Source organism: Taurulus bubalis (genome assembly GCF_910589615.1).
Source record: "Taurulus bubalis genome assembly, chromosome: 5".
Lineage (NCBI taxonomy): Eukaryota > Metazoa > Chordata > Actinopteri > Perciformes > Cottidae > Taurulus > Taurulus bubalis.
Genome location: NC_136593.1, coordinates 11,609,872 through 11,626,202, shown reverse-complemented (window position 1 = coordinate 11,626,202; position 16,331 = coordinate 11,609,872). Strand labels below are relative to the sequence as shown.

The 16,331-nt window shown below is 39.6% G+C and overlaps 1 protein-coding gene across 1 annotated transcript in view; it reads right to left on the bottom strand.

The window, feature by feature from the left end:
• megf6b (multiple EGF-like-domains 6b) overlaps positions 1 to 16,331 on the bottom strand; it is a gene marked incomplete at its 5' end in the record, with an annotated part of 53,355 nt that overhangs the window by 12,090 nt on the left and 24,934 nt on the right. Inside the window, 8 exons of the mRNA XM_079218980.1 lie at positions 1,100 to 1,222; positions 1,467 to 1,586; positions 2,240 to 2,377; positions 2,493 to 2,615; positions 3,316 to 3,438; positions 4,110 to 4,235; positions 6,906 to 7,028; positions 13,971 to 14,093. Coding sequence (XP_079075106.1) covers positions 1,100 to 1,222; positions 1,467 to 1,586; positions 2,240 to 2,377; positions 2,493 to 2,615; positions 3,316 to 3,438; positions 4,110 to 4,235; positions 6,906 to 7,028; positions 13,971 to 14,093 — 999 coding nt within the window. The remainder of the gene's footprint in view (positions 1 to 1,099; positions 1,223 to 1,466; positions 1,587 to 2,239; positions 2,378 to 2,492; positions 2,616 to 3,315; positions 3,439 to 4,109; positions 4,236 to 6,905; positions 7,029 to 13,970; positions 14,094 to 16,331) is intronic.

Sequence of the window (16,331 nt, the reverse complement as noted above, 5' to 3'; positions counted from 1 at the left end):
ACAATTTTGATGAGATAAATTGTTTTTAGAATTTGATAGTAAGTCAAGCGAGTGCGAAATAAGAAGGTTAATGATAAGGGAGCCGGGATTGGCTGTTAATATTACTATTCCTGCTGCCGATACTGTTTTTCCCAGTTGTCCCATCGTTTCATTCGCAGGCAGAATCAATGTTGTTAAAATGAATACACTACCAACATTTTAGTTTTTAATTCATTGTATTCCAACGTGTGGGACTACCTCACTTTTAGTTATTATTGCCTTCTTCTTCTGGGTCCAACCATCCAAGTCCTTCATCATGACTGCAGATTGAGCAAGCGTCATATTACCCTACCTTCTTATCTCCACTTATTTTCTTTCTCTTCACTACCTTTGCCTTTAAATTATACAAACGATAACCCAATTGTTACACAGTCCCTTGAAAAAAAAAACTCTCGTTGCTTTTTTCCTCTCTGTATAATTGACATGTCATTTGAGTTGTGGAAACATAACGATGTTGAAACTATGAAAGCTCTTTCCATTGATGGAATATTATAATAAATTTCTCCAAATCCACAATTGTATTAATTCCAACACACCTTCCTCTCCAGACTGCCCAACAATGCATCTATGGAATCATTGTTCTCTTAGCTAAGGCACCAATATATTTTGATTATTATCTAATTTGCATAACACTTCAGTTATTCTGATATCTGCTTGGGAGATTGAGTTTGGATATAACGGAGGACCAGTGGTAAGATGCCGATAAATGTATCCTCTTAGAAACAAGCTACAATTACCAAGATTTTTGGACACACCACATTAATGAATCCTTCATGCAGAATTATTAAGCAACATAAGAAACATGTGTTTCTGTTTGTTATAAATCCTCTGCCTTATCTGTCCTCTGAACTTATCTATAAAACTGAAAACAGATAAACACAATTAAAAAATGAAGAGTAAATACTCTATGTGTTATCAGTGTGTTATCTATCCCAAGGGAACGACTGTGTACACAAGAGGTTCTTTGCAGTACAACAACAACAGTTTGGCAGATTTTCCGTTGGCTTGTTTCTGGTGTGATTCACACTTGGCCCCTCTCTCTTTAAATGTTGATACTTACGGATACAGGATTGCCGGTCCTCGTCCAGACGGAAACCCCGGCGGCAGAAACACTGAAAGGAACCAGCGCTGTTCTGGCATGTGTGATCACAACCGCCATTAGATGCCAGACACTCGTCTACATCTGAACAACACAGACAACACACACTCAAACACTTTTGCTCCATCAAGAGAAGTTGAGAGAAGCCAAAGCAGATTAACTGAGCAGAACTCGCTTTACATGTTGAGCTTAAACAAAGACAGCATTGTGCATGTTTGTGTTGACGTCTTCGGAGTCAAACTGGAACTCTTCTAAATTCAAGACAGGTAAATATTCAGTCTCATAAAAGTGTGAGTGCCATACACATTTTCACTAGGGTGGAACATACCATCACAGCTACATCCGTCTGAGTTGAGTCGGTATCCTGCAGAGCAGTAACATTCATAACCCCCGGGGTAGTTGGTGCAGTCCTGCTCACAGCAGCTCTGCTCTCCACACTCATCGACGTCTGCCAAACACAACAAGCAGGGAGACTGACATGATGGACTGCCTGTCGTGATATGCTTCCCTGCTCACAGACAGAAATCATACAAAATCATGTAAATTGTAGGTTTAGTGTTGAAAACTCAAGACCATCTTTCACCCTGTGACCAAGAAAGCATTTTAATGGAATATATGGGAGTCCTACACCCCCTTAAATAGTTATCTTTTCTTTGATTTTTATTTAAAAAAATCATTGTTCACATATGGCTGTGTAGATCCATATTTTACTTTGTTTTGTTTGGCTGTTTCGTTACTTAATTGTGTTAAATGATCATCAACCTTACCTCAACCTCAACCTTTTTTCAGTGATCCCTGTGAAATATTTGAAAGAATAAACATATAGATGCCTGTATGTATGCCTGCTTATATTTTAAAAGCATATTCATTATTTCAAACTCAGCGTAAATGAACGACATGAACATATGAATATAACAAATTTCCATGACTTTTATTTTTTCCAAGGACTTTTCCAGGCATGGAAATAACCATTTTAAAATTCCATGACTTTTCCATGTTTTCCATGACCGTAAGAACCCTGAGCTTTCCTCTGCCGTTATAATTTGTTATATTGAGTCAATGACTTCAATGAGTCAATGCAAGTACATTACATCTTCTTACCGGCACAGGTTTTGAGGTCGTCGTCTAGTCTGTAACCTTGGTTACAGGAGCAAACGGGCCCGACGGTTGAATGTTGGCAGTTGTGCGAACAGCCTCCGTTGTCGTTCTCGCAGCTGTTCACGATCTCCATCTCGATTCCTTTAACAAGTTCAAAGTGAGATATTGTTTGTTAATTTAAGGGCTATAATATTTTTGTACTAACTAAATATAAAGTGTTTATGCATGTGATAATATTAATAGAGTAAAATCTGACTGTAGCAATGTTTTCCATCAGATCCCAGCTCATAGGCAGCGTGGCACACACAGGCGTAGGAGCCCAGTGTGTTGTGGCAGCCATGTGCACAGTTGGCCTCTTCTATTTCACACTCGTCGATATCTGTGGCAAAAATATGTTTAAGAAAGAATTAATACAATGGAGGGATACATCTGTGGTTAATTTACATCAAACAAAATCCATGTTTGCACTTGAAAATCATCTTTTACAAACTTTTAACTGTTGGGAGATAAATAATGGAAACATCGGCTTTAAAATTCTTCATCTTTTTGTTTTACAAGCTGTAGTATATTTTAATCATGACAGGGATCTTTTTTCTGGAGTTTTTAAATCGTATCAAAGTTTTTAATCGGACCAACACGTTTCAGCTTGTGGCCTTCCCTTATTAGAAGTGTTGCTGGAGTTTGAACCTCTCCAGACTTTTAACTTTTTCCATGCACCTTGAAAGTTGGTGAAGTTGTGCCAGAAACCTCCACTCTGCTTCTACAGCAAACAGAGTTTTCCCAGTTCATATGGAAATGTAGATTTTCCAATTTCTATTCCTCTGCTGTTTCCAATATTCAAACTTTTGAATCAACGTGGATGAGAAATTCAAACATCTAGAGCTTTAACTGTCAACTGGGTAAACTTCATCTGCTGAGGAAAATGACTGAGCGATGATCAAAAGCTCCAGAGCAGCTACTAAATGTGGCAATATTGTTCCATTTACTATGTATGTCTTCCTATAGTTTCTCACTTGATGAACTCTGAGCTACCTTAATAATCATTATATATATATCATTTATGTTACTGGTTAGATTACCTGCACAGGTTTTCCCATCTTCAGCCAGGATGTAACCAGCTTTACAGTCACAGTGAGGTTTCCCACCATCAACCCGACACTCGTGCATACAGCCTCCGTTTTGATCTGCACAGGGATTCTGCACTGCAACACAAAAACCACACACTCATAAATATAAATCCAATGGTGTCAGTCAAGTGGGGAACACTTCTAGTGCGCTGGTGGAGAGCAGGTGGAGAGCTTTAAATTCACACTGCACCTCAACCTCATCTCTTCATTGACCTCTCTGCATAGTTATGTGTGTTTGACATGTATAAGCCTGTTAAGGGTTAAGAACTTTCAGCTCTGCAACAATTAGAGGCTGTTTTCCAACCATTACTAAAAGCATCTGAGAGAAAGTCATTTAAAATGTGTACATGTGTATTTTCCCACCCCCTGATAACTGTATTCAACTACATGGCCTCAGAGATCAGAGAGAATAAAAGCAGCAATGACATCAAAATACTAATTTCATGGAGAAAAAAAACAATGAGGCAGACTGCTGTGATTCACTCCAATGTCTCCTTCCATGGACAGTTAATCCTGCTCCAGCACAGACATCCTGTCAGATAATCACAACTGGCAATAGATACAGAAAATGATTTTTTTTAATGTTATGATCACCTCTTCAGAATCACACCCACATAGTCTTCCAACGTGCTCAGTTTTATTGGGACTCTTTTCTTAGTCACCGATCCATTTATTATTTCTCTTTTCTGTCCTGTGCCATGTGTTGATGTGTGTTTAGTGTTGCCTTACACCACAGTTTCACTCACATTTACAATGCTTGCCATCCTCTTTCAGCACGTAGTTTGCCTTGCAGCGACAGCGGAAATTGACGGCAGACTGCTGCATGCAGTAGTGTTCACATCCTCCGTTGCTGGTGGCACACGAATGAACAGCTGAGCAGGAAAAACAAGAGAGAAAAATTTAGAGACGTGACAAAAGGCTAGAAAAACTTAAATGAAGGAACAGAAAAAGGAGACAGTCATAGGAGATGAGAAAATCCACCATCTTGGCAGAAAATAAATCAATGCTTATGAATCTAAATTGCAGTTTTATAAACCTTTCTGACTTGATTTGACTGCAGTGGCACATCCACGGGAATATTTCTCAGAGGTCATGATCGCTGTACTGGCATTCCTACAATCAGCGAATACCTCAGAGAATTGCTTTGCTCTGACACAAAAGATCCATCTCCACAGAAGAGCCAAAAATCACTATGGTGGACAACGCTCGTCCACTGATGAGATTGAGGGCAGAGCCAGCTCAATCATCTTCTCTCCGTCTGCATCTCTCTTTTTTGTAGCAACAGATGAAACCCGGGTAGTCGGCCTGGACTCGACCCCTTTTACAAAACAACAGGTACAGAGGCAGAACAGCCAGACGTTCTCAAAGCCGCTGTTTTTCAAACTCAAAGGCAGGAGTCAAGATCCATCCATCACAATTACACGTCAAACAGGGAGCTTTCCAGCTCAAATATTATTCCGCCACACGCTAAGTGTGTGGGATACTACATCTGACCTGTGCTGGGAGATCAAGAGCTGGATAAGACAAACAGAGCTGAGACTGAATATATTTGAGGAATACTGCTCTTCTTGTTCTACCTGTGACTCTGTGCTGCTGACTGGTATGTGCAAGTGGTCCTGTTTTATTCACTTTCCAAGGGACAGTAATATTTCAGAGTTGATTTTAGTACTTGATCCATCTGTAAACATGCCGGCACTTTTCAGCTTGCCTCTTCACAATCTGAACACAACTAGAAGCAGAGGGATATGCAGCCTCACAGTAAGGTTCACCTAGGAGTCAGTCCAGATGTGCACTATGATTACTGGTGCAATCAGTCATTTCTTCATGCAAAGCTGTCACAAAAAAGGCCTCACAGGGACAGTTGGGTCCCAGCTACAGTGTCTGCTCTATAAGACAATGAAACAACTTTGCATTACGAAGCCAAAAAACACATAATGAGTTCCACTCTAAATGTCAGGACGCTCTGTATACATTCCTGACTGCTGAAAGTGGTGCCAGGTTTATACTCTTTTTCTACATCAGCTATTTCTGAAAAATCTAATTATAATGTATCTGGTGAGACAAAAACAACATACAGGTACTGCGTGAACTCAGCGGAGGTCAAGAGTGACAGAATAACAAGCAGATGTATGTGAAGCTTATGCGAGCGGTGAAATAACAGTCAAGCAGAATAGAATGGAGGAAAAGGTTGGAACTACAACTAAACCGGGACGGAAACCATGGCCAACCAAACTGATAAATCAACCCATGGTTTTCTACATTCTCTATTCATAATTCTGATACTTTGTTTTAAATTGAAGTACTTATATAATGTATAGGTGGTTCATCTTTGTATATTTGTAAAGACAGACTGAGCAGTTTAGGGGATTAACACATCATGGGGCATGTTCAAACAAATTACACAGGGACAGTTTTTCTTCTTTTTTTCTCAGAAAACAGCGTATACAGTAAAAATATATATGAAAATGCATTTGCGTCCATTAATATACTGAAAAAGTAACAGTAAAGACAATAGCTTTATTCTATGGATATACATTTTAGTACTACAAAGTATGTAGGACAAACTAGAGCTGACATTATTAGTCAGATGATCAATAGGGTAGTATTTTGTTCCTTTATTAAGAGAAGAGACAGAGAGATGAAACAGGGATGAGAGACTGGGGCAACGAGCGTCAGTAACTATGTTGATAATCATTTCATTGTTTAAGAAATCTGTCAAGACAAAAATCATTGGTTCCAGTTTCTCAGATGTGAGAATGCTGCTTTACTTTGTGCCATGTGATCATAAACTGAAGGTCTTTGGGTTTTGGATCGTTGGTTAAACTGAATAAGCAATTTAATGACAACACCTTGGGCTTAAGGAAATTGTCTGTTGGACATTTTTCACAATTTTCTCACATTCTACCTGCCAACCAATAATAAAAAGACTCATAGCAGATTAGTCAATCATGAAAGCAGCAGTTTGTTGGGGCCTTATACAATGTGCTCCAGGATATATCTGTTGATTCAAGCACAGGAAAACATCTTTCTACAAGATGTCCACTGAAGGGTATAAAACCTGCACGGACTGTAACTCGGTGAGGTTTTACCAGCAAATATTATTTGAATCATCTCACTATTGGGCTTTCTGTCAGAATCAAAAGGCGTCATCTTTTGCAATATCATGCATGTGGTTTACATGGTTAAGTGCCCATCTCAAAAAACATATGTGGCTAAACTTTAATGATATAATAACCAAAGACATAACACTCACAGTAAAGACTTTCAGAAGACTAGTTCCTCTGAAACAGTGATTCATTGTTCATGTGAGTTTTGAACCAGTGAGGCCACAATACTAATGGTAAACTTTGTAGGCCGCCATGCTCCGTTTCTAATCGGATTAAAGGAAGGATGATACCTAAAATCAAGTTGCGATTGTAACATTACATCACAGTATGCTAAGAAATTGCCGGTTATAAGTATTATTTCAGTGTGTAGACTCCTGACTTCTGTTTTTTCAGCTTGTACAATGTAAGCACTACTACATAGCGAATGTTTCGTACCCAGGCAGGTGCGGCTGTCCACATGCAAGCGAGAACCTGGGTGGCATTCACAGTAGTAGGAGCCCCTGGTGTTCACACATCTGTGCTGGCAGCCTCCATTATGGACCTGGCACTCATCGATATCTGTAGGTAAGGAGGGAAAAAAAGAAAAAGACGGAAGCAGACAGAAGGAAAACGAATGGAGAGAAATTAGTGCAATTTAACTAAATCCTGTCATTATGAGAAACAAATTGGACCCAAGAACAAAGACCAGATGAGCTGCCAAGCTGAGGGAGGAATTTAACACAGGTTTTCGGATAAGGAAGGATGTACTCCGAGAGGAAAGGAGATGATGGATGAGAAGGGAAAGTGTTCTACAAAGTGCATTGCAGCTCAAACAAACAAATCCCTCCATGTGGGAACAACTACTGAACATTTAAACCCAAATTGAAATTCCTTTGCTTCTTGTCAGAGTCCCTCGGGTGCAGCAAACATATGGAAGCTTAAAATCAGAGGATGCAAAACATACACATTCCTCTCAGCCGTGTCTTGAGATTATACACAATTAAAAGAAAGTGTCTGGGAAAGTGATGGCGAGGGAAACACGACAGCCTCGCATGTGACCAGAGGTCAAATTAATCGAGCAGTGTTCCTTAGCATTTCTTATTTTAAGGGTCAAAGACAAATAAATTGTTGTCTCAGTTCCACAGCAGACCCCCTGTGAGATCAGAGCTGATTTATGAAGTCCTGTTATGTTTGGACTTCTGCTAACAGCCTATCGGCTGCCAGAATTATCGGGGAAATTAGGACATGAAGTTGAACCCACCTCACCTCCAGCTGGTGACAAGTTACTGGAAATGTTGCTGGCTGATAAAAAAGACGCGATGTGTAAATGTACTCTGGCTGCTGTGTTTGAATACAGCCAGCACATCATGAAAGTATATTAGTCAGCGCCGAGTCAAATGCCTGGTTAAAAAATGTGCTGTTCAGTGCAGTGTTGACTCCAGGCAGCTATTTTCAGCAAGGAACTATTTCAAGAATTTGGCTGAATTCCAGTAAAAAAGAGCTAGTTTTACAAACTTGTTAATAATTTACTACGGAGGATTTTTTAAATTTATTGTCTCTTGCCTTTTTATATGTTTAGTGTTGTTTTGTCTCTAATGATCATACGTTTGTCTTACAACACTGTGTTGTAAAATGCATTTCAATTATGCAGTTCAATATACAAAAACAAATAATGTTTCAACATTTATCACACTGCCAATCCCTTTCCCCCAAAAAACAATAGACAGTCTTGTAGCCTTTGTGGGAAGAATAATAATATGCAATCTCCTTCATATCTTGCCTCTCAGTGCAGTTTTCTCCCACAGTCAAAAGACAAGCCAGTTAGGGAAAGTATTCATTGCCTATAGATGTGAATGTGAATGTGATATATTGTCTGTCTATGTGTCAGGGCAGCAACCCTGCAAAGAATAAAAGGGTATAGATATAATGGATGGATACATGCATGATGCTGCCGTATTTTTTTTTTCTGATTTTATTTTATTAGCCTTTTGAATGTTCTACTTTATTTTATTGACCTTTTAAATTTAATTCATTATAAGTCATTATATCCTTCTATGCTTTCTTTAGATAGACACCTTTGTCATTTTACCTCACATGTGTTGCTGGTCTATCGCTGCCAAAATCAGTTTGTTTGTTTGTGTTTATGTGTGCATTCAGTGTTTTAGTTTGGATTCACCAAATACATATAAAAAATATACCGTAAACAAGCCTTTTTTTAGGTAGCTGCTGCCCAGCAGTGCAGTACATTGCTTAGCTTTTACGCTGGTACTCCTGCCTGCTTCTCCAAACTTGGTTCATGTCAACCTTCATTTACTGAATATGGATAAGTATGTCATACAACCCTACGTCAAAAAATACAAACTATCCCTTTAAGGATTTATTTCTCGTGGCCCGTCGTGAAACAAATATAAATCTCTGGAACATAAGGAGTGAATTTAGCCTCCATAGAGCTTTGTCACGCTGTGTGGGAAGGAGGCCGCATGGCAGTGGGATAGTCCGCATCTGAGCCTCATCATGCACATTACAGACCACCACATTATTGTCGACATGTTTCCGCAGTACATACAAACAATATTTGACCAATGATTATCCCATAAATCAGGTAGAAGACGCATAAAATATAACTCCGATGTTATCGAACATGATGGGGAAGCACAGTGTTGCAAATTACGAAATCTTTGTGGTTAATGTGATTCATAAAATATCTTTCTCCTCATAATAAAAACAAGGATAGGGTTAGGATAAGAACAAAAATTGTATGAACACAAAATGACTTAAATCTACTTGCTTTATTGTTCCAGTAAAACCTATCCAAGACAACTAAATTAAAAGGAATATCCTACTTCGGAACTCATCTACTCATAATAATATCCAATGACATTTTCAAATATAGCGTTTGGGGCGGAAATGAGCTTCTAAACTTTCCTCTTCTTAGTCTCTCTGCTGCCAAATTTCAGTTCCACTTCATCCAGGAAAGCTGGCAGGAGCCGTTCTTTAGTTTTTCCATCCATGCTGAATGCCGTCCTCTGGTTTGGTTTGGTTTGGTTTTTCATAACATAGGTCCAACGTTATGGAGCTGCTGTTGACTCCAGCACACAGTCAGTGAAGCCCCTCCAGCCCGGTTTCCACTTCCAGAACATGATCCACCCCGAGCTGCGAGCCAAAGCCTCAGCAGACATTGGCTTTTACAGAAGGCACATTAATTCTCTACCCGCAGCCACCTACAGCACACTGTCAGCTTCATGGAAAACTATTTCGGTCCATTTGAAAGGTGATTTGTTTATTGTGTGCAGAAGATACATTATTTTGGAACAGCCTTGATTTAAGTCCAACACTTGCATCTAAGTAACACAGCAGATCAGAGGGATTATCAGTAATATGGTAATATTAAATGTTAAATATGTTTCCTCTTGTGCATTATCCCCGAGCGCTGTAGTCCTGCCAAAATATTCAGTCAAAATAATATTGACATAATCTGTCGAGAGTGTATCTGGTATCTAGCCCTGTTTGTGTTAGCGTCACAAAGCGTCTCTCATGATTCATCGTTCATGTTTTCATGTGCTCTAATCTTTGTTGGTAAAGCAATCCTCCCCTACTCTGATCAGAGACAAAGTCATCTGGACAGTGCCAGACAGCGCTTACAGCAGACACATTATCAGTGGGGCTGATAAGCCAGTCTGGATAAACTACCAACAAATACTCCAACTAGTGTAAATAACTCCCTACTTATGTATTAAAGAATTTAATACATAAATATATATACATATATATATATATATAACAATGATGTGACCGGAATTCTATTCATGATCCTTTGTGGAATTAACTTCCTCTCCTTTTAAAAGAGTAAAATACATTTATTATAAGATAAAATCAAAGTGTTACTCACTTTGTAAAACGTAATAATTTAACTGTGAATCATCAAAATACTCCTCTCGAGGATGGAGCCAGAGTTGGAGCATTAAACACTGCGGCCGCAGCTTCATCTGCAGTTTGACTGAAACGATCACTTACCGGCTGCAGGGTAGCCCCGGTTGTAGCCATGGTATCCATGGTAACAGTATGGCTGATAGCATATCCTTCTATAGTAATTCTGTGGATAGTTTGCAGCAGATGTCACACATGCCATCACTTCAACTAAAACCAAAAGGTAAATCCACCATCCTGATGACAAAGCCATGGTCGAAAAAGAAATGTAATGCCTCACAGAGACCTTAAACAAAAGTTAAAGAATTTAGCGTAAAAAATGAAACCCAATTGTTGTTCAGTACTATAGCTATGAAAAGTCTATAAGGCTATAAAAGACTCTGCCTCCTGATTTGTCTCTCCCTTCCTCCATCCCCCTCTCTCTTTCACCCTCCCATCTACTCAAACTAAATGTCCATCACATTAAAAGGTCCTCCTCTCTCTCCCCTTTTCCTGAGATTTACCGCTCACCCCCAGCCTAAACTCTACATAAGAAAAAAGGCATATCCAGTCTTGCATCATGAACTACAAATACATAATTCTGCATTTTACGAGCCAGCATTGATTGAGGTATTTCTCTCAATGATGTTCTACATTTCACTTATGGGCCACTGTATTTTTCAAAGAATATGATGCGATAAAAAGCAAGATGTATAAGTGCAAATAACTCCGTTGTTGGAGAATAAAGAAAGCTAACAGACAGAAGGATGTACCGTCTATATGTTTCTTTTGCCATTGACATGCATTTAAAAAAAAGGACACTAAAGGAAAGCCAAATGAGATAGGTGCCATACGACAAATCCAGTATTTATAATCCAAACATCTGAAAAAGGAATGAGCCTTGCAGTGAAATTGACTATTTCGGAGCTAAGCACTATGCACTCTCATCTGGTGCCAACACATACACAAACAAAGAAGCAGGACCATGACGGCACTTTATAGAGCTTATAAAGAGCCAAGCATGTTCATGGTCAGCATCACTTCCCGTGATTTGAACAGAAATGGTCCTTACCAGACCTCAGCGGGATACAATGGCTGTAAGCTTCTCTTCTTATGACCTGTCTTTGAAACCATGCGAACATAAGCCTTCTGTAACATACACCTGTGCAGTCATTACATCAGGCCACAAGCATCTGACAAGAACTCAAGCTCAGACAGACCAGCAGAAATCTGATGCAGATTGTTTTTGTCTCACCACACGCAAAAACATATTCACAACTCGTCTGGACACATCATCGCACATTAAAAGTGTATTTGTGCAGACTTCAGCATCATGTGGACAATATTGCCAGCCAGGTGAGAAGGAATGCAATCTGCTCAGGCAAATGATTGGCAATGTATCTTTCAGCTATGGCTCCAAGTCTGAGTAAAGAAATAAATCGGAATACAATAAAAGAAATATCCCATAGAGAACATGGCAACAGATTTTTTGAAATCTTTCCAGGAACTGTAACTCTCACAGTTAACAAGGGCATCTAATAAATACCTGCTGATTTTGGAAGATGTAACTCACACACTCCTCGAGCTCACTGTTGAGACAAGTGCCAAGCACTGGCAGACCATAACTTCCACCTTCACGCTCTTATTGGTCTGAGCAATCAAGTTCATTTGGCATGATGGCTAAAGTGTTGACACTACTGGACTGGACTCAGCACGACTGTTGGCCTTTGATCAGTGCCATTTGTATCAACGCTGCTTCTTCAAAAGAAAAAAGAAAAATGGCTTGAATAAAGTCTAGAAAACCGTCCAAAACAGATTAAATTGTAATTCATTATTTTATTTTGCTTTCCTTTTATTTATTTTTGCACTGAACAAAAGATGCATTTGTTCGTTTCCGTCTATGGCAGCTGTATTCATCTTGACATCCCACAGCAGATGTTTTTTATCAAAAATATTAAAGCACGTTGCCAAGGACAGGATTCCTCCAAAGTAGTAGTGCGGTTGTGTACGATCCAACTCCCCAGAACCATTTGTTTTTAGGAGCTAAATGAATGGATCTTGTCCCTCATCTGGACTCGTGCAGGCTTGGACTCTGCAGCCCTCCCAGCTTCAGGCCGTCATGCAGACGGAAACCTGATCACTTTCTGCAGACCCAGTGCCACACATGCAGCGCTTACTTAAATATCCACTGCATTCATCCAGCTTCTTTTACTTCTGTTAATACTGCTGCCAATTACAGACAATTAGGACATTAATGCTGCGAGTAGCTGTTTTCTTCCAATATACACCAGTGGCGGAGAGCAGAGGGCTATGAAAGCCAGCTGTGACAACGTTCCCATCGACTCTCCTAATAACCGTGACCTGGATCAGATCTTTCACTGGTTCCTCCAGCAGACAACCTTACTGCAGAGCACTCCAACTTCTCTCCTCTAGGCTTGGCTGCTGCACAGAGGAATCATTATTCTGATTGAATCAACCACTCCCACAGATTTCCTTATCAGAAACATCAAACTATGATGGACCAAAATGGGAATCTTATGGGAAAATATTTGGGAAGAAGCTCAGTTTTGGTAATCTGTCTTTCGGAGATGCTGGGCAGACATTTAGAGTCATAAAAAAGATCTGGCCCTTAACTTGGGTTCCAATGGTATGGTTTGGATGTTAACTGGTTGCGCCATTGAGCCTTTAATACAATTTACAATAAAACTCCATAAATGTCAACATAAACATCTGCAAAAAGAATACAAAATAAAGGACCAAAACATTTGGATGCTGACTGAAGTAATTATTTGCAAGGTGAACCATTACGAGCTCAGTATGTTTAAAATGAAAAAGGTTGTTCCATAGTCATCCAATAACAAACTGGTTCAATAAGACTAAGATTCTACAGCTCTGATATTTGCCAATAAGCACTACATGCAAAGTACAGCTGGGGCTGATGGGAATAGCACTAGTTGTGCAGGTAGTTGGTCATCAACCAAAGTATCGGACCAATTTAAATATTTATGGTGGCACAAAATGGAAAGTTGAAGGATCACCAAAGTTGTTGCAAAGTTTGAATTTGAGGGGAACATAAATGTAGTCGCAACATTTCACACACTTTAGGGTTCATCCTCCAAGCAATAATGTCAGTACCAAGTTTCATCTACTAACTGATAAGATATGTCGGCCTGGACTTAGTGACTGGCATTGCCATCCCGAGAGCCACATCGCTAGCATGAATAAGAACATTTAAGAGGAGAGTGAAGGTGAGTGGAGTAAGGACACAAAGCCGGATGAAGGTTATTTCAGGATTAGAGGTCAGACTACATGGTGTCATCTCAAGATGAGCAATAATGACAAAACGCAATATAATATTTGGTTTTACCACAGAATATTTCAATACTATAATTCTTTTGGAGAGGACCACTCAGGAACATTTTGAGCGTAGTAATGTGGAACCGATTACTGGGCAGATTAAAAAAAAATTATTCAGTTCGATCATTGTCGCTATAAAGTGTGATAACCACAACCCCAAGTACTGGTGTCATATTACTTATATTGATATTAAATATATAACCCAGCTCCACAACCAAACAAATGAAGCTCAAGCGTAAGTTCAGACAGGAGACTCACCTTGACAGGTTTTGCCATCTTCATTCAGCTTTTGTCCAGGAGGGCACCTGCAGTAGTAACTTCCAATGGTGTTGCAGCAGAGAGCCTCACAGGCGCCATTGGTCTCCTCACATTCATTAACATCTGACAGGGAGAAACAAGGACAAAGTTAAGAAAAAATGCATCTTCCTTTTCATGTTTGCTTGATTACATTTCAAATGTTTTCCGTGAATGAATTTTAATCTAGCTTTTGAAAATGTGGAAAATTAATAAAGTGCTTAAGTGCCTGGAAATTCATAAGAATGACTGTGGTAAACATTGTGCTCCGTTTCCATCCTTTAACGTCTCCTTAGTACCAACTCCAAGCAAGAGGAAAACTACATCCAATATATCCAAAACAGAATCAAAATTAGTAATACATTGAGAGGGACACAAGGAAATATGCAGCATTTACATGCTGCCTTTGTCACCTCTAACTTCCTCCAACATGAACAAGGACCTCCAAAACACTTCAACAAGATCACACTGTTTCTCCAAGTCATTTCCATCAGCTAAACATCCTGCCAAAGCTGTCATCAACTAAGTTAGATAAAAATCTGTTCCTCTAGTTCCCAAACTACGCATAATGACTCATTTCAGATCCAGGTGCCGACAGTTCACCATATACCATAATTTGAGCTGCAGAGCATCTGCGTAATGTGGAGATATTGAATACTGAAAGGAGTGTTTCAGGTTGTTCCCCTTTTGCCTGCAGTTTTTGGATGCAGCTCAAAATTGCATGCATTAATGTTACATTTTGTTGACATGGGGGTTTGTCAGTCGGCGATAATGCTTACAGCGTACTTTTAAACTTGATGACTTTGGTTTGGTTTGCCATGCAGAAGGAGTCTTGGACTGAAAACTGAAAGCCGTGGAGAAAAATAGGAGGGAGCTTTCACTTGGCACTAAGCAGCTTGTAAACGTGTGCCATGTCCATAAAAGAGGAGCGGTACTGTACAGGGGTAGAGTCCAAATGCAAAGAAAATTGCTTGATTTTCCCCTGTCACGTAAATGTTGGTGCATTACAATGCCAGCGTTTAACCAGCCAATTAAACGATTTCCCTCTCAGTTTACAGCATCTGGAAATGTTCACACCAAACACACTGCACTCTTTCTATTCCCAAGTGTTTAAAAAACTCTTAATAAAACTTGAATGACACACAATATGTCATGAAATGTTACCTTTAACATCAAGAATACATTTTATTATACTACAAAACATAATTTCTGATAAATGCATCACTTCAGTCCTCCTTAGCTTGACAAGATGAATTGCAGCTAAAGAGCCACTTTGGGATCCTCACCGAGTTTTATTTGAACACTTCACCACAATAGCTTGATTTAATGAGTCTGGGTCCTGGTATGAGAGAGAGCCTCTGCCTTTAACTACCATTCATTTAACCTGCTAAATAAGCACCATGATAATAGCAGGTTTGAATAAAATAATGCAGAAATAAGCAAACAAGTGATGGTGACCTGAAGTCAAGGGCAAGATTAAAGGACGGATCCTGTGGGGAGATTTGCAGTACAAGAGCGTTCGTGTTGCGTTGAGTGTGTGTTTGTGAAAGACAACGTCCATCTCCTGCTCTTCCCCCCTGAGGCCACACACCTGTGTGGCAGTCAGTGTCATGCTCAGCATTTCTGCCCAATAAGCAGACAGGAATGTTGAACCGCTATGGGTTAGAATACAAAACACAACACTGGAAACTACTGTGGATCAATAAAGTAGCGTGTTTTTAGCAAGGACAGGAGTTTTGTCTTTTTCTGCCGTGTTAAAAGGGCAGAATAAACTCAATAGAGGTAAACTATGCACATGCTTTTATTGTATTACTATCCAACCATCTTAAATTAGATTGTTGTTAGTTTGGAACAATAAATAGTTCAAAACTTCTGCCAAAAAAACAATAAAAAGAGATGAACCAGAACATTGTGGTTGTATCATGGAAATATTATCAATATATCTCTTTGCTACACAACAGTAAATATAAGCTTTTTTCCAAACAGAAACTGTCCTAGACATAAAAGTATTTTCCCTGAATGTTAAACTCAATGACCTCTGAAGAGATGGGGTTGCAGCAGAAGCTGCATCAGACTCCAGGGGGCATTTCAATTTGTGTCACCCTCATTTGGCCATCAATCCGTCACCAAGCTGAACCTCCAGCAGACTGATCCGACACATCTAAAGCAGCGAAACAAGAGCTGTATCCTCCTTCAGAAAAAAGAAGCATGTTTTAAGAGCAACCCCCCTCCCCTGAACATCAGATCACCACGGTTTCTTCTCTCTGACCTCAGCCTCCGGGGGTTCGGTGTGCACGTTTTCCAAAAAGAGATCACATGCCTGAA